The following is a 20,034-nucleotide window of genomic DNA, read 5'->3' as shown; positions in this document are numbered from 1 at the left end:
AAATTTCACTAAAATTTTAAATTATACTAAATTTGAAAATAAATGGCTTGCACTTAATTCGTTTACATGCCGAATCAAGTTGCCTACGTATCCTCCTGGGTGTGAGAGGAATCAAAGCACACGTAGTTCTGTTACACAGTGTAATCGCTCACCCACTTACCTAATCGGTAACATCTAGGTCTTGGTCGGACTCAATGACTGTTGTTGTCGTGCCAGGTGTGCTCATCATGTTATCTGTGTAGAAGAAATCACTAGCATCTGGACTTCCTTGTTCTGCTTCTTGTTGCCGAACTTGAGCACGTTTCCAGTCATCCGTACAAACTTGAATTTCAATATTTTGTGGGGTCAATTGTGAACGTGTCTCGAATCCAACATATTTCCACCTGTGCTAAAAGTCTGCTCGCAAGCTACTGTAGACATAGGACACACAAAAATATCCTTTACCATTAGTGAAAGAATGGGGTACGGATTTTCATTACCTTGCCACCAGTTGAGGACGTTGAAAGTCATGTCTGTGTTGATTTCTTCTGAGACCGGAAGGTAGTGTTGAAATACAAGTCGAGCTCTGTATATTGTGATCCCCTTGGTTTCTTCTTTGCTTGCCTATGCCGAAATGATTCTTCTCCACCACTGCTAGATTGTCCTACTGCCTCCTGTGCAACTTGTGGAACTATATGGCTACATCTAATACAATAACTATCATATAATTCAACAAGTTGACTCCTAGTATCAACAACAATTTCATTGACATCCACAATGCTGTCGGAGTCTAGTTCAGATTCTTGAGTATCCACGTCACTGATGGGTATGCTCATGGGAACCGGTTGGGAATCTTGTCCTCCATTGAATCCTAAGAATTTGTAATATGCTTCCAAATATTCTTGCAAACCTTCTAGCTTCTACCTTGGATCAAGAACAAATGCAACTAAAGCAATAGGAGGTATATTTTTATAATAAGACAACCATTTAATTTTCATAGTGATCAACGCACTAAACAATTGTGGATCTAATCTAAACTTCCAAAATTGTTCAACCACGTCAACAGCACCATATAAAAATAAATGAGAAGTAGGAAAATAAACTTGCGAAAACAAATTAGTATATGTGTTAAAAACCGCAAGCAAATCAATAGTACGAGCGATAATTACACAGTTATACTCATATAAACAAAAACCAACCAAGGAATCATTAACAAACTTAGTCAACAATGTCCTATAGGAAAATGTTGCACTAAGAAGCCGATAAGTTGAGTTCCATCTTGTTTTGACATCTTTAGGGAATATGTTCACCCTTATGTTATGTGCTTTACAATAGCGAGCCCATTGTTTTATTAGAGTCATGCTTTTTCCCATATCAGCTACGATCTCCCTAACGGGGAGTACAAATTCTTTAAGCTCTTCCAAACCACTTTGCACACATAAGTTTAAAACATGACAAACATCTTATATGAAAATATTTTCCACCACATGAAGGCCTCAAAAAATCTTCTAGAGGTCAAATTGAGGCCGTATTAGCGGAGGCATTATCAAAAGAAATCAAAAAAATTTTAAACATTAAACCAAATTCTTCGATAACTCCACGAATAAGTCTATAAATATTATCGGCGTTATGAGTCTCGTTGAACACCCTAAAAGTGAGAATCCGCTTTTGGATATTCCACTTGTCATCAACCCAATGTGCCGTAATACCCATAAAAGAATTTTCATGAAAAACATCGGTCCAAACATCGGAACATAAGGAAACTGAAGAGTTAAAAGTACGAAAATACTCACAAAGTTGTTCCCTACCATACTTGTATTGTTTGAATATTGTTATTTGAATTGTCCTCTGTGAGACCTTCTTGCACGCTGGTTGCAGTGTGTCATTGATGCATTCTTGCACTTGACACCGTTCAGCGAAGTTGAACGGCAAGTGCTCGACGGAAATTGTCTCCACAATTTTATTACTGTATTTTGCATGCTTAAATGTAAATAGAGATGATCGAGAACATGTACCTTCATCCACAGTGAATCTAATTTGTGACTGTGATCGAGCATGTCCAAGCTTGTTTGGGTGTTTCTTCTCCAAGTGTCTGTTGAATGCGCCATATCCTCCACCCCTTACAATGCTTAAATTCGGAATCACAATAATTACATTTACCATGTGTTACAATGCCATCATTATTATACAATTTTGTAAAATGAGTTTTAAAAATGTTAGATTTTAGGGGAATTTCCATGGAGTTGATTGCTTGTCCGGTTTGTGAGGGTACATCATCCGGTACCGATTGTTCCATTGGGCTCTCAAAATCCTGAAATGAATTGTTTTCTTGAGTAGGTGGTGTGGGAGTGGAAGCCAAACCAATAACGCTTTTTTCTCTCAAGCATCCACCACGTGAAACCATATTGTAATATCTAAGAATTCAACAACTAATTTCATTCAAGTCTTCAACAAATAATTTCATACAAATATTTACAAAAAAAAACCACAAGTCTACAAAAACTACAAATAATAATTTCATGCAAATATTAAAAAAAATACACAAGTCTGCAACTAATAATGAAATAAATATCAACAATACAACAACTAATTTCATTCAAGTGTACAACAAATAATTTCATGCAAATATTTACAACAAAAAAAGCCACAAGTCTACAAAAACTACAAATAATAATTTCATGCAAATATTAAAAAAAATACACAAGTCTACAACTAATAATGAAATGAATATTAAAAATACAAATAATAATTTCATTCAAGTTTAGAACGAATAAAATTCATGCAAATATTTACAAAAAAAACCACAAGTTTACAAAAACTACAAATAATAATTTCATGTAAATATTAAAAAAATACACAAGTCTACAACTAATAATGAAATAAATATCAAGAATACAAATAATAATTTCATTCAAGTCTAGAACGAATAAAAATTCATGCAAATATTTACAAAAAAACCACAAGTTTACAAAAAAACTACAAATAATAATTTCATGTAAATATTAAAAAAATACACAATTCTACAACTAATAATGAAATAAATATCAAGAATAAAAATAATAATTTCATTCAAGTCAAGAACGAATAAAATTCATGCAAATATTTACAAAAAAATCATAAGTTTACAAAAATTACAAATAATAATTTCATGTAAATATTAAAAAAATTACACAAGTCTACAACTAATAATGAAATAAATATCAAGAATACAACAAATAATTTCATTCAAGTCTAGAACAAATAAAATTCATGCAAATATTTACAAAAAAACCACAAGTCTACAAAAAAACTACAAATAATAATTTCATGCAAATATTAAAAAATACACAAGTCTACAACTAATAATGAAATAAATATCAACAATACAACAACTAATTTCATTCAAGTGTACAACAAATAATTTCATGCAAATATTTACAAAAACCAAGTCCACAAAAAAATAATAATTTTGTTCAAGTCTACAAAAAAATAATTTCATGAAAAATATTTAAAAAAACAACTCTATGAAAACTACAAATAATAATTTTATGTACTTTTTAAAACCCCACAAGTTAAAAATAATTTCATTCAAGTCCAAAAAAAATATAATAATTTCATGCATTTTTCAAAAAAACCACAACTCTAGACTAATAATAAAAAAATATGTCATAAATACAAAAAAATAATTTCATTCAACTCTACAAAAAAATAATTTTCATGCAAATATTAAAGAAAACAAAGTCTACAAAAACTACAAATAATAATTGCATGTACTTTTTAAAAACCCACAAGTTAAAAATAATTTCGTTCAAGTCCACAAAAAATAATTTCATGCATTTTTAAAAAAACCACAACTCTAGACTAATAACAAAAAAATATGTCATAAATACATTTTCATTCAACTCTACAAAAATAATTTATACAAATATTAAAGAAAACCAAGCCTACAAAAACTAAAAATAATAATTGCATGTATTTTTTAAAAACCCACAAGTTAAAAATAATTTCATTCAAGTCCACAAAAAATAATTTCATGCATTTTTCAAAAAAACCACAACTATATGACTAATAATAAAAAAATATCATAAATACAAAAAAATAATTTCATTCAACTTTACAAAAATAATTTCATGCAAATATTAAAGAAAACCAAGTCTACAAAATGTAGAAATAATAATTTCATGCATTTTTTTAAAAACCACATGTTTATACTAATAATAAAAATAAATATCAAGAATACAACTAATAATTTTGTTCAAGTCTACAAAAATAAATTCATACAATTATTTAAAAAAAACAACTCCATGAAGTCCACAAATAATAATTTCATGCATTTTTTGCAAAACCACAAGTCTAAACTAATAATTAAAATAAATATCAGGAATTTCAACTAATACTTTTATTCATGTCTACAATAATAATTTCGTCCAAATATTTATAAAAAAAATCAACCAAAACTACAAAAAATAATACAACTAATACTTGCATGATTAAAATAAGACAAGCCTACAAAACTATAACTAAACATAAAAATAAATAAATCATGACCAACCTTGTTAATTGGGGGGCTTCCAAAATGTAAATAATTAAAAGAAAACCCAAATTTGCACCACTTTAAGTCTACAAGGCTCCAACTTGTAATATTAAGTCTTGATAATAAACTCCAAGAATCCAAATAATTAAGCTCCAAGATTCCAAATAATATGCCTTGAGAGAGTGAGATTAAGAGAACATGAGAGTGAGAGAGTTGGGAAAGAGTAATAATTTGTAAAAACTAAATAACATGGGGATGGGGGTATATATAGAAATTTATAAGAAATTTAAAAAAAATCCGAGTTTTTCAAATTTCAAAAATTTGAATTTTTTTTTTTTTGTGAATTTTAAAAAAGTAGCCCAATCGCTATTATGTACATTGTCAGTCGAAGCCTTCAATGACTCCCAACCCGGCGGGTTACAACCCAGTTCTATGCTGGGTCCGGGCTCGGCGGGTCACGGGTTCTTGGCCCGGCCCGTCGGGTCAATGACCCGACGAGCCGGGCACGGGCCAGGCCGGGTCGGGTTGCTGGACGGCCCGTGCCCACCTCTACTCATAACCGAGGATTTAATAGTAGAATTTGAACTCATAGTTCTATTAATCTCCATTTCAATCTCCATTTCAACACTTTATATGGTAGGGTCAATAATAATGAATCATAAATCCATTGGCTTAATATTTTATTTTTAATCGAAAGATTTGATGAAAAATTCCTTTATTAGACCTTGTTTGAAGAGAAGAGTTGAATGGGCTTTTGGAGGTAAGGGTTCTCTCAATCCTTGCTTAGGGAAAAGAGTTGGGGGAAAAGGTAAGAGTTTTGGAGGTAAATAGGGGGCTGAAAACACCCCATTTCTCAACCCTCCAAATAAGAGGGTTGGGAAATGTTGATAATTTCATGGATGAAAATACCCCTATAATAAACTCGTAATAACTAATAATATCATTATATTTAGGAGTGAATGCAAAAAAAGAAACCCCTAGCATTGAGCTTCCTCTCCTTCTCTCATTGCTGGAGATACACTGGAATCTCTTGTAATAATTTTATTGGACGAAAATATCATTTTATTTATATTTACTAATATGTATGGAGTTGTATAAAAAATTTGAAAATATTTATATAAATTTTGTTTTATGTTACTTAATCATTTTTTTAACAATATTTAATTAAAATTATTAATTAAAAATTATTTATTGATTCATTAATATAACTTTTTGATATTCAAAAGTATTTAAGTAATAACAGTGTATAGTATTTTCTACCATTTTTAAACTTTTATTTTACTCTACTTTTACCGCAAACAAGATATGAGTTGATTTATTCTCTCACCTTATCTTACTTTATGAACCCTTACTACACTACATATAAATCTTTGTTATTTTAACTAATTTGTTTTAATATATTCATTAAAATAGATTATGTATCTAATGTAAACAAAGAGATTTTATATAAATTAATTGGTTAAAAAAAAACCATTTTAATCGTGGGATATAACGTTCAGTTAATAAAACTATAAAAATAAAATATATGCATCACATTTCTTGATCTATTGGCACTAGGGGACGACATATAGGGTACTTGAGTCCTATTGAAGAGGTAGGGTCGAACCTGTGTGACTAAGTCCTTTGTATAGTGTATTCATATCATATTGAGGAGATATGTTTGAACTTGTGTGACTAGGTCTCTTATGTAGACTATTCATGTATTATTGAGAAGGCTAGTTCGAATCTACATAATCAAATCTCCTTTGTAGGGTGTTTGTGTTTTGCTGAAAAGACAAATTTGAATTTCAACTCACGTAGATGAGACCACAAGTATATTAAAAATTAACTCCACGCCTATGCACGTTTCTAATATAACATGTCCACATTTACATTAAAAAAAAGTACAAAATATAATCTAATGAATAATAAGTCTTCCCTTCCAATAATTTTTTTCATTCTCACAAGGGAAGAAAAAAATCAATGGAAAATTTTGTTCAATCCATTTTTCTTTCTTTTGTTTTTAAATTTAGTTTTCTTCATTCAACATAAGACAATAATTTTCTTTGTCCTTATATTAATTTTATTTCAATTTTACACTAAAAAAAAACAGAAAGGTATAACTTTTCATGGGAAGCAGAACACAACATTTGCAGAATCCATGTAAATTACATCCATACAAGTTTATTCAGAAGGAAGCATCATGCATTGCTGAAAAACCTGTGTACATCACATATAACAGCAATCTTAAGAATGGGAATACATCAAGAGTCTTCTGAAAACCAACCCTTTTACCACACAAGCATAAACAAAAGCATACCGAAAACTCTGGGTTGAGACTTTACGATAACACTCAGTATACATGTATATCAAATTTTAACAATCCACAAAGTTAAAGACGACGTAAATCATAAGTTTCTAAATTAGCTAACTTTAAACACACATAATCAGTAATCATCTCAGTCCATCAAGACTGATAATCAGAAGTCACTTTGATGATGATATGCTCATCTCTGCCATCTCCTCTCTGCAAAGAAAATTTCAAGAGGTTAGGAATCGAATCGCCAGTCCACTAATCCTTAAATTAGACAAAAGCTGGGTTCATGATTTCTGGACAAGTAATAAGCAAAAAGTCAGAAGAAAGAAGTTGAGAATCAAACAGAATGCCTGCTTTTTAGAAAAAAAAAAAATCTCTACAAATTTATGTTCACAATATGCTATCATCTTATCATCTTTCAGTGTGATGCCATGGTAGATGAAACAAAACACACATTATCAACTCAAAAGCTCAAGTTGATGGAATGAGAGACCTATGCTTATGTATACAAATCTATATCTACTAAGTTAATTGATGTGGGACTATTAGTTAGTCAAATAATTCCAGCATAGTGTTTGATCACCAAAGGAGATATATTTCATGCCACCTAATCCAAACCACATGATTTAACTGTATATTTGACTCTATGTAAGAATTAATCCTTGAAAAACAATAATAAAGAGTAATTCTTTGTTCTAGTTAGGGCTCGCATATCTCATTGCATTTAACTAACAAAATTTATCACTGTGAAAAGGATTTGGATAAGAATCCTAAAAAAGTAAAATTTCAAAGCCTATATTGTGAGGCCATCAAGTGGAAACAGAGGGAAAGAAATTCAAGTGCCATGAAGAAGTTTAGCCGATTAACTTACCCTGCTAGAGAAACAGGACCAACATCAATGCAATCTATGATGAAAACTTTTTTTCCAACATATAATTCAGCATTTTAAAAGTTATATAAAGAAAAGCATAATGCTGATACCATCATAAATTCATATTGAATATTAAAGATGGCAAACATAATTAAGAGGATTGCATAAATATGTACCACCTTTGGCATTCTGTTGTGCTTGTGATGTAGACCTTTGCATGCGCGGAGACGAATCCTGCTTCGCATTAGCAATGGGTAAAGAATGCCTTTTCCTAGCATGGTCCTTGTCATGCACATCTGGGCTAGATTTTGGAGAAATGCTCCCCTGTGCCTTGGCCCTTGCTGACTCCGTGGCTTGCATATAACTTGGAAGTGATTTACTACTGCTGAGCCTAGGTTCATGGTCAACACCATCGGATTTAGTTGTGGAAAATGATGTCCGCCTTTTTGCATTCTTGGGATCCTTCGGCGATTGTTCTGTGCTGATTCTTTGGCCTGACTCATTGATGGGAGTGGATGGCGACCTCTTCTCTACCATTTGAGCCTTTTGATTGACGATGTCTTTTTTACTACTCTTAGCATTTACTGAGTTCTGAGTTGAGGAGATTCCACTGGACTCTAGAATAGTTGTTGGCCTTCTGGGAGATCCCTCTGGTGATGACCTATAACCTAGTTGATCTGTAGGTTTTTCTAAATGAGTCTCTATCTCAGAAGTCTCTGGCTCTGGTGGCTGTTTTTCTGATTGGACCATACCAGCAACGACAGTCAAATCAGTCTCGCTCCCATCACCTTCCTTTTTTTGTGGCTGAAGGGTTTTCAGATCAGAGGTAGAATCATTTGCTTCGGCATTTAAATTTGTTACATTAACTGCATTATTTGCTCCATCATTTGCACCATGATTTTCTTTCACAAAAGCTCCAGCTTCAAGCGCGGTTTCTCCACTTTCAGTTTCTGATCTTTCTGGTGAGCCAAGAGCTGAGGAGATGGATATTTCAGTACCACATTCAGATGAAGCCATTTGAGCTTTTGAATCATATGAAACTGAGTTCTTTGACAAGGGATAATCCATAGCTTTTATTAGAGGATCCACCTTAGATTGGACATTATCTGATTTTGATTGAAGTACAGTATCTTGATCAATAGACCTAGCAGACCTGCCCATACTTTGAGATGAGCTTAGTTCTTCAAATTTTGACTGAACAGCAGCAAACGCAGGATTGGTCATTCTTCTAGACCCAAAAGCAAATCTTTTTTCCTCAATCTCAACTGGCTCCCCTTTATTTGTACTCTTAGGACTCTGACTTTCACTGTCGGATTTATTGATTGCCAATTCAGGTATTGATTCTGAAGCCTCATTCTGCTCCAATGAAGTTTCAACAGGAACAGGATTAGAGGTGTCCTGCACGGCATGTTCAGATTTTGCAGCGCTCAGCTGTGATGTTTCCAAATTCTGAATCTCAAGATTGGAGTTATCTTGGTCAACCTTCTCTAAAGAGCTCAAAGCCTCACATGGATTTGAAGCAGGATGCTGATACTCAAGACCAGAAATAGTATTTATTATTGAATCATCATCTTCTGGTTTTGCAGACCCATTCACAGCTAATGTTGAAGTTGATGACATAGGGAAATCAGTAATTGGAACCTCACTTGATGCTTCAGAAGCATCCAGGTTTGTTTCTTCCAAAAAGTCTGGAACATCAACCTTATTCAAAATTTGTTCCTGTATATCTGATGATGTAACAGCCATCCACCTCTCCAACCATTTCCATGCTGCTGAATCAGGTCTTGAAGGTTCACAGTTTATGTAAATTGGTTTTTGCTTGGGTGCAGACTCCAAAAGCTTGTATTACAAATTCGTAATTTCAGTCCAAGACATCATATGACAAAAAGAAACTGGAGATTGGTAAAACAATTAGAAAGGTAACATTCTCATACCTGCCGTGCAAATCCATTAGAAATTACTATCTGAATTGATGATTGCGCTTTATTTGCCTTTGTGTTCGAATTGCCCTTCACCCAAAAGGAAAACACAATCAAAGTAGAATATTAGACAAAATAAACTATTATTTAGAATGAGTGAGTACAGATCCACCAAGAACAATGGGCATGCCCATGCTCAGCATTCAATTGTTTAGTGTAAATGCAAAACAAAAATAAACAGAAAATTTCAGTAACACTTTTCATTGATCCAGATTGATCACACTATACAAGATGTTTGGACGAAAGAAATATGACACGAGGAAAAAGGAATGTCAATATTCAAATCACAGACAGTTCTATGCAGTCATGCCAAGGAGGCAATGGTAATATTTACATATATCAATCTAGTTTAGTTGACACAAGCTTCTTTTCCGGCCAAAATAATCTAGAATAGTTACTGCTTTGTTTATTCTGACCAAAAAGGTTCCAACAATTCTTGTTATTAGTCAACATTTGCAAGAGCATTTTCATTCACCAAGTTTCAAAGAGTGAAGCAGTGGGCCCTATAATATTAGAAGCCATGGATCTGTAGATAGCAAAAAGAGATCTTACCGAATGGGTAGATTTCTCAATTGTTTGGCGTGCATAGCGAACCCGTACAAGTGCTTGCATTTTAACAATGGCCTGGACACAACGCAAAGTGCCAACAGCTTGTCTTCTGACAATATGCCCACGTACAACAGCTTGCAATTTGACAACATTCTTTACTTTTAGATGCTCCTTCTGTGCCTATGCACATTTATGGCAAATATAGAAGTGATCAATACATGACCTTCAAACATAATGTTGAGAAATTTATACTACAGAATATACCAAATATCGCCTTATTGCAGACTGGATGACTACAGCAGATAACTCTCGCACGTTGTCATCAGATTCAGTTTTTGTATCAGCAAGCTGTGTTGAAGTGACTTCAGAATTTGCTAAATCTGGAGACAAGGGCAATGTTTCCTTCGGCTTATCTTCTGCTTGCAGTTTCACAGGAATATTTGAATGTATTGGTGAGTCAAACTTAGTGGTGGTAGCTTGTAATGTTTCCTTGTCACATACGGTGGATAAAGGTTCTGAGATCACAGTGTCACTTAAAACACGATGGCCAGATGACTTCTTTCGGAAGCTCCATCTGCGGTTTTCTGATGCAGCTTTGGTCTGAAAAAGAAATTTCTCCATGAGGTTTCAAATTATAGAAAGCAAGAGATGTATTTATGACTGATGCCAAATTATTTAATAATAAAAATAACATCGAGATACAGAAGAACAATGACTGGTTTCTTGCGAAAAAGTAATTTAGCATTTTCAAGTTAATGCTCATCTGACTCAACTGCTTTTCAAGTTTGTGTATCAGCTAAAGAATCGGAAGAAACAAGATACCATGATTGCGCCTAAATAAGAATAAACTAAAACTTGTGAATTAGAGAATATAATCTATTTGGATAGATTTGAAGTCATCAAGTAGATCAACAGTCGTTATCAAAGAAAACAATTTAATCAACAGACTCTTTTCACATTATGAAACATTTATAGGTAGCTTATCAACCCTATCAAGTTTTAACAACCAACACTCATATTGTGAAAGGAATGAGGAAAAGAAAAATGTTCTCTTCACATGGTTACTTTTAAAGAAGAAGAATATTCATATAACTAATCCAAAGTTACTCATAACTACAATACCAGCTGCTTGAGGCCTCTAACACAATTAAATCACAAAAGGGTTCTCCAATAAAAAATTTGGCCATCTTTTTTTTTTTTTCATTCATTCCCAATAAAAAAAGGCTCTTTGGTTCTGTTCTATACCACTATCCTGTGTATTGGTATTTTGTGCACAAAATTAGCTGCATTTTATAAAACTGACAGACCAAGTAAATCCTGCACAAATTTTCACTTGAAATAATTCAAAAAACAATACTTGAACTTCTGAGTATCATTGCTGATATTAAAAATTAAATAATAGAAAGAAGACAGCAATGAAGTTCATCAAAATAAAAAACAGTATTCTTTTTGTGACAATCAATTTTCCAAAATGGCTTAAATTAAACCAGGAGACTTTTCATCACTTTAAAACACTTCAGCAAAATTAATTATTTCTCACTGAAGTAAATAAAACCTGCAAAATATGGTAGTTATAAGTTATAACTGCTAGTCTAGACAAAAAAGAAACATACTAGTGTACAAATATGTTTGTCATGTACCTTCTATTATGTTTCTAACACTCAAAAGTCAATGGGAAAACAAAATAGCCAACTACCTATCCCATCTTTGAGCCATTGCCAGCATACTTGGTCCTGATCACAGTGCACTATCACCTTAATTATTTTTAAACGGAAAAAAACAAAAATGGAATTTTCTTGAATACCAATATAGATCTAACTCCTTGTCGGCTGAAAACACATTCCAAATACGACAAAGGGGACATGAAGAGCACCAAACATGATTGTCATTTTTGTATTAGGTACATAAATCGACAGTAATTCCTCTCATAATTTGCAGGATCCAACAAAAAGCGCATTCCAAATATGAGATAAAAACCAATCCACTTTCACCTTCATAAATAATTGGTTGCTTAATAGCTTATTTAGCATTTTCTTTTCATCAAAGCTCATAACTTTTAACTAAGAATCATCAATTTGAACAATAAATGATGATGAAATTAAGGCGACCGATTGATAACAAAAATAAATTTTCTACAAATCATTAAAAAAAAAGGTGGCTTCCACGTAAATTCACAAACTTTTTGCAACCAAAGGCCAGTCAAAGAAGAACAAATGCTGAAAAAGAAAAAAGAAGAAAAAAAATCAAATGCATTGCATAGTACCATTCCAAATCATAATAGCGCCATAGATCTGGCGATTTTTAACAAAACAAAAACGCAAAATTCACAAACAAAAAAAATTAATAATAATAATAATAAATCAAACAGTTCCCATGAAAGAATCCCTCATTTGAAATCCAAAACACCAAATGGCAAACACAAACAAAACCAACCTCAAAAAATCAGATAAAAATATGTGAAAAAAAAAAAACAGTGAGAACGAGCGAAAAACACCTCAGCGAGATCTTCATTCTCGGAATCACCGCCACTGCGGCCACCACAAGTGATGATCTTGAGACAAGAGCTGGTGGATTTCCCCATTTTGGTTTCTCGTTAGCGAGATTCTGGAAGTCTGGACTCTCTCGGGAGCAAAGGCTGAAGAAGAAGAAGAGAATGAAGGCCAGAGTCTCTCAGTTCATGTTCTTCGCCGTTTTATTTATTTTTGCGGATTTAAAGCGCATTCATTAATTCGGATTTAATTCCATTCCATACATCCTCTATAAAATAATAGTTTTGAAGGAAATAAAGTTAAAAAGAAATGGGATGCCTCCTTTTGAACAACCCTATTATTATGAGATAAGGTTCATAATAACTATACCCAAATGCTAATTTTTTATCTTTTAATTAGTTAATTAATTAATTAATTAATTAATTATATATATATATAAGAGCGAGTTTTCTACCAATGTCGTGGATAATAATTCTAGGGGTTGACTTTCAACTCAATAACTACAAATTAGATTATAAGCTTACTCACCGGTTAGATTTACTGCTACACATCCTCTCTGTTTTCACTCTTATACCTGTCTTTCTTTCTTTGTTTTCTCTCTTTGTTTTTACTTTGCATCCTATGAGTATAGCCTATATATATATATATATATGAGTGCATGATGTATACATATACACCTAATCAGACAAAATTTATTTAAGATATCTAACACAATAAAATACATAATCCGTTTAGTTTTGATATATTCCAAATATTTAAATAAGATATAAGCACTTTTTTTTATATATCATTTTAGTTTTTTAACCATATAAAATATGCTCACTTCATAATATATTAATTTGTTTGTATAAATACTATATTTTTATTAACAGAATTAGTTTAAATAATAGAGTACTGGGTTATTTATTTAAGTGATTTCAAATTAAAATTTTTGTGAATATAGAAAAATATTTATCGAAAGATGTCTATTTTTTTTTTTAGAAATTTTAGCACTTCATTTTAGACCGCTTTAGATCTTGTGACAATAAAATCAAGGGTAAGGATCTTTAAAAACACAACATTTTCAATTTTATCAATCAAAGTATGTAATTTCATAATTATTATAATTTACACTCTCAAATAATAAATAAGTTCACATTATATATATTTTTTGGAATTTACTAAACAATTGTCAAAAAAATTTTTTTTTATGATTTTAACCTGACATGGAACACGTGGAAGCTCATCAGTACCTTCTTTAAAAAAAGTAGACAATGAAAACCTATAATTTGTCATGGAGTTAAAAAGGTTTTTTAATTTAATTATTATTAATTAATTACCAAAAATTATTCAACCAGATATTTTTTCCCCTCGAGAAATTAGAGATATATTTTTTTTCTTTTTATTAAAACCGCCGAGAGAATCACGAGATACGCGAGAAATTGACTGAAATATCGTGCGTGATTCATGATCTACCCGTGCGAAGGCGCAGCGTAGCGGCCGTGGCTCGTGATTTTGCTCCCCCGTGATTTTAATTTTAGTACAGAGACAAAATATCGCGATGCGATATTTTAAGAAGAACATATATTGCTTTTCGTTTCAGTTTGTGTGTTCTCGGAATGCAACGTGGCGGATTTTTGTATCTTTTCCAGTTATCCAATGCCACGTGTCCATGTCTAGGTTAAAAGGCTGCTGTTCCTTCTTTCCAGTGAGATTCTTTCTACTAGTTGTTGGCATTGTGGGGCCCGCATCATGTGGTGCGGACGTGGATTGTTTAAACCAGGAACACCGCCCTCATCACTTTATTTTGCTAATAATTATTTTAAAAAATTGAATTTATTATATATATATATATATATATATATATATTATATACACACACACATAAAGTCTAGCCAACGTGTTTTGATCAATGGAAACTGAGTTTTCTGTACAAAATATTCATACTTTTCTGTGGATATCCTAATGTAATTTATCCATATTTCATCAAAACATATATATTTTATATACACAGTCTTCATATAGAAAGATAATAATTTTTTTTCTATTGAGTGGGAGGTCATTAAGAGATCAATCTTCCCTTATTTTTTTGGTTTTTTAAATCAGTAATTTTAAGTTCAAATCTCTATAATCTGCCATATGGCCCATATATATACTTTATATTATGCAACAAATAATTCTTACTTAAGGGTTTGTTAAAAAAAAAATAAACAAATACAGAAATACACTATTTAAGATAGCTTATTTCTTTTTCTAAAGACTTATTAAATCAGTCAAGTACCACATGAAGTAATGAAAGTCCTCCATGTGCATAGCCAACAAATTTGCAAAAACTATATTGAGTTGATAAGTCCATTATTATATAATTCTAGAGAGGAGGAATACAACTCAAAGAAGACCTATTTAAACATTACTATAAATAATACATGAGTCTAAAAATAGTGAATAAATAATATTAGGGTTTTAATATTACATATATCTACCCGTTATCATATAACAATCCACTGCACTAGACAGGGGTTGTCAGAGATCTATACCATCCACTGCACTAGACATTGGTTGTCAGAAGTCTATAGCTCTCCCTCATAATTTTTTTTTAAATTATGTAAATTTCAGGGGATAAGAAGAAATGTTCTTACACAAAAAGAGAAGAACATCTGACCATCCTTTTTGATGCACCATTTTAATCGAATGGTCAGGATCTATTGAAAAGAGTAGTGATGAAATGGGTAGGGTCATGGTGTATGTGTGGATCAAATGGGCTCCAAGTTGGGGACCGGGCGCTGCATGTGACACGGCCATCATTGTTAATTGATGCCATCCCGGCACGTGCAAAGCAACACATGTGTGGGTCCCATGCTGTGATGATAGCAATTAAGAATTTTTTCTTCATAATAATACTATCAATACCTTGCATAAATGTTTTGTATGTACCAAGCCAAAAGTGCATTAAAATATGTATCTATGATTTTAAGCTACTTATAAACTTAATCTATTTGTTTTATTTTATATATATAAATGTCGACAAGTGATCTCTACGAACTATTGTTGACTATTCCACTTTTCATTTGGTAGAAAATAAATTACTATTTTTTTTAACTTTGACAGGTGATAAAATATGATCTCTTATTAATGAGTAATTTTTATTTGTTAATTTATTGTTTTAATTTTGACTCATGAGTTTTTATTGGTCGAGGGCTTTAAACTAGTTTAAAATAAAATTTGAGAGCTCTATAAAGATGTAAACCTCTCTGGGTGAATGTGTTTTATTATATACATAAGAATTTGAACTTGAAACCACGTGAATAAACAACTCAAGTCTCTATCATTTGAACCAATCGCAGCAATATATTAATTTAGTCATGTAATAAAATAATAAACTTAGACACCAACATTAACTATTTACAGAAAAAAAATTATATAATTTTTATCTAAAGATAGATCCAAAAACATAATTAGACAAAAACATATTAAAATCTATACATCTGAAATTATACATAAGTTTTAGTTTAACTACTTCATAATAAAATATTACTCATGGGCAATTATCATCAATAATTTGATGTATTAGTTGTGATTAGAGAAAGAGAGTGTGATTTGGGGGGGATAATGAGTTGTTGGGCAAAAGCAAGAGAGGGATGTGCCATATGGTTGGGAGGCATTGACAGCTTGTAGTCCATGTTGCTTGTGCAATGAGAAAGGCCCCTCCTTTTGGTCAAATGTCTAATGAGGGGAGATGGATCATCAATTTCAATTTTTGTTTTGGCTTCTTAGGTTTAAGAAAAGGACATATTATTTATTTCATATTTATTTATTTATTTTTATACTTATTTCTGTACAATATTAGAGCAACCCATGTGTTCATAAATACACTCTTTTATTTATTTGACTAAATAGTGTCTCCTCATTTAGAAAAAAATTCTAGTGTGTGCCTCATATCTCACATAATTTTGACACTTGTCTTTGTCTTGTTGTTGTGACAGTGTCCCTAATGGAAGTTATGATATATATCTATAATTAATTAAAAGTTTTCATTCTATTATCATTAACATAAAGTAATGTGGGAGATAATACTTTTGGATTTAAGAGGATGGCATTTCTCTATCTAATGATTTCTATTTGCTTTAGAGGTTGTATAAATATATATCATCAAAGGGTTTATCATATTATACACAATTTGATTAATTTAATTTAAAAAAAATTTAATTCAGAGTTTTAAGATATACAAAATTTTAATAGAATGTACACATAAATTTTAACTATAATACCCAAAATTAAACCCGGCTAAGACACTTAACCTGTAAACCCATACACGTGCCATCTAGTATGAATGATATGTCCTAACAATTAGTTTTGGTGTCACTATTTTTATATGTTCGTTTGATATTTATTATAATACCTTAACATGTAGATTTCAAAGCCTTATCTTGTTTCGTTGGTTAGCTAATTTTTGATTTTTTTTTTATTTTATGTTGCTTTTATTTTATATTACTTTGACTTACTTTAATTGTTTTTTTTATTTAACTAAGTTGCATTTTATCCATCTCATTAAAAAAAAAAAAAACTTTTGATAGTATTGTATTGGCGTATTTTTTTAATTATTTAAATTTTTTTATATTTATCTTATATGTCATGTAGGCTTATGTGCATAGGATTGGACTAATGGATAGATTTGTGTGCACATTGAAGTACACAAAATTTCAAATAAACTTAAAATTCCAATAATCAAGTCATGATTAACTCATAATCTATTTTTAAGACTTAAAAAAAATATATTGAACCAAACATAAATATGTATATGATCAACACCTTTTAAGTTAGAACATGATTAGCATTGCCCCATGTTTACTTTGACAGTTGGCTCACCTGTCCCCTCAAAAATTGTTGCCAAGAAACTTTCATAAGAATCTCTCTTCCACTACCCTAAATAAATAATAGATAAAAATAATCTATTAGTCCCTAAGATTTTTCATTCTTCCTGTACTATACTTCTCATTTTTCTTTTTTTGTTGTATTTTTTTCATATGCCTCTAACTATCATAGTATGTTAACTTTTTGTGAAAATTTCGAAATATCCTCAAATATTGGAATGAGGATTCGTATTCAGTCATGTCATTTTCATATGTGCCATAGATCATAGGAAAAAATTTAATGTGGTTTTTTAAAATACACTTTTCAAACTGTAAAAACACTAATAAAATAGTTTGTAGTTAAAATTTTTTTAAAAAGATAACATTGTAACTTCAATTGTTGTAAATTTCATCATTGTTTTGCAAAAGACATACATGTAATTTTACTCTCAAATTAACCGAGTTAAAGTTTCATTGGATTAAAAAATTAGTTTCACAAAAAAAAGGGATAATTTGGAGATATTAAGAAATTGGGAGATGATTTGTGAATTTTGGCATAGATAGAGGGCCATGGAGTTACTTTTCTCTAAATAATATGAATTAAATAAAAAAAAGAAAAAGAAGAAAAAAATCCAGCTTGATCTCTTGCATGCACTTTGCATACTAAAATTGAGAAAACAGTGAACAAAGTGCAAACTTTCAGTCTTTTTTTAGTTGGGGTGTTGCTCACTCAAAATAGGCCATCCCCTTTGCTTCAAGCTCACATTTCCACCAGCTGAGCTGAGATTTGGGTGTCCCTTTGTGGAATATGGGGTAGCACAAATCAAATTTCATATCATAACAATTGGATTATCCGTTTATTTTTTTTTAAAAAAAGTAAAAAGTTGGGCCACCCAACAGATAAAGTTTAGGATAGACACAATAGAGCATCACAAATTATGATGTGTTGTATCTTTGTTAGTGATGACACTGAACAAAAGGAAGTGACATTGTAATTTTATTTCTGTTTTATTAGTTCCAAATTTGTGTAGAACTGTAAAGTCAAATAAAAATAAAGAATTTAAAAAAAAAAATTGGAGAAGCCACAACCCTCAATCATTGTTGCGACTCAACACTCAACCTCTCACTTGGAAGAAAGGATATTTTTTTTAAATATAGAATACTAAAAAAAATTCAAAAACGGTAAGCATATATATCTCCCCGTGACTCTTGTGATGAAAGATCTATCTACTAGTGTTTTTTTTTGGTGGTGTATTTATCCCTTTTCAAAGATGATCCGTATTTGATTCTCATTAAGTTTATCTCACTTTATTTGTTTATTTGTATCTTTTTTATTTATTTGTATCAATTTTTTTATTTGTGTACCAGTATTTGATTCTCCAGCAAACGAGTAAATTTTTTGGTAGGTTATTGAAGGGGTAATTTTTTTATGTGGTCACCGTGTCATGTCCGATTTTCATTTTGGTCATTATGTTTTAATTTGTATTTTTTTAGTTATTAGGTATTAATTTGTTTTCACCGGGAGGTGGTTTCCGGCCAATTTTCACTGACATGGTAGGCAGAAATGCCACATCACATTATTTTAATGTGTTCTCCATCCCAGCTGGAGAGAACACATTAGCCCGATGCTGACTCGGCTTACTTGATCCAAGTCAACGTCCCCATCAGATTCACAACCATCCTCAAAAGAGACATTTTTGGTTGATGTGTTAGTTTCTCTTCACTCATTCTACGATATTACCGAGCCTCCATCTCTATAGCTGTTTTCTCCTCCTGCAAACTCAGTATCATAGCCATGGCCTAATATGCAGAACTGGCAGCAACACTTCTTACTTTCTCCAATTCAAGACAAAGAGCAACATATGTGCTCTGCTCTTCCTCTAATGCTTCTTCCAACTTCTTAATCACTTCTACTTCACTAAGCTTAAATACATCAACATCCTTATCAACAATCCCACAACCTTTTTCCACTAAAAAATCAGTACAATCACTAGATTTTTTTTTTTCATGATTTATAGTTACAAGTTATTGATTAACACTCACTAAAACTAAGAAATCAAACAAGAATGCCAAAGCTGAAGAATTTCATACTCACCATGATGATGATCCTTAGGACTAGTAGTGAAATCTATAGACGATGAACAACCTCAGAGATACACAGCTCGCTCCACTATCCAGAAGTTTAGATCTGGACGATGGAGCTGATAGGGGAGCAAAGGTCCTTAATCGGCGTTGCAAGACGGATCGCGAGGTGACGAGCTCTGTGACTCGAAGCCAAGGGTGGAAAGCGTTAGCCTTCTATTAGAGATCTATCTAGAAAGCTCGACCTCGTGCGTCTTTAGCAACCTAGGGTTGTTATCTGTAACAAACTTTTCATTGAAATAGCAAAGGGTAGTCTCGCAGTGATCGTTGAAGATGAAATCGAAGGGGATCTTGTCGACGAGGCAGTGGATGAGGAGGCCTTGAAGGCAACAAGTGGTCGGCGAGTTAGGGAGGCCGAAGAAGCCGTCGCTGGAGCAGGGGAGGTTG

The 20,034-nt window shown here is 32.0% G+C and overlaps 1 protein-coding gene across 1 annotated transcript; it reads right to left on the bottom strand.

The window, feature by feature from the left end:
• Nucleotides 1-6,661: 6,661 nt before the first annotated feature.
• Nucleotides 6,662-12,919, bottom strand: LOC120249583 (protein IQ-DOMAIN 32-like). The gene is made up of 6 exons (XM_039258138.1): nt 12,682-12,919; nt 10,452-10,787; nt 10,191-10,367; nt 9,594-9,668; nt 7,839-9,498; nt 6,662-6,998 (listed from the first exon to the last, which is right to left on the bottom strand). The coding sequence occupies exons 1-6, from the start codon at nt 12,766-12,768 to the stop codon at nt 6,979-6,981; spliced, it is 2,355 nt and encodes a 784-aa protein (XP_039114072.1). The 5' UTR covers nt 12,769-12,919; the 3' UTR covers nt 6,662-6,978.
• Between the last annotated feature and the right edge of the window lie 7,115 nt (nt 12,920-20,034).

This window comes from Dioscorea cayenensis, chromosome 19 (genome assembly GCF_009730915.1).
Source record: "Dioscorea cayenensis subsp. rotundata cultivar TDr96_F1 chromosome 19, TDr96_F1_v2_PseudoChromosome.rev07_lg8_w22 25.fasta, whole genome shotgun sequence".
Lineage (NCBI taxonomy): Eukaryota > Viridiplantae > Streptophyta > Magnoliopsida > Dioscoreales > Dioscoreaceae > Dioscorea > Dioscorea cayenensis.
This window is presented reverse-complemented; position numbering and strand designations above follow the sequence as displayed.

Coding starts and splice junctions, on each gene's coding strand:
- LOC120249583 (XM_039258138.1), bottom strand. CDS start 12,768: ATGGGGAAATCCACCAGCTCTTGTCTCAAGATCATCACTTGTGGTGGC. Junction 10,368..10,451: donor CTGCAATAAGGCGATATTTG/GTATATTCTGTA, acceptor AAATGTGCATAG/GCACAGAAGGAGCATCTAAA. Junction 9,499..9,593: donor CTAATGGATTTGCACGGCAG/GTATGAGAATGT, acceptor TTGTAATACAAG/CTTTTGGAGTCTGCACCCAA.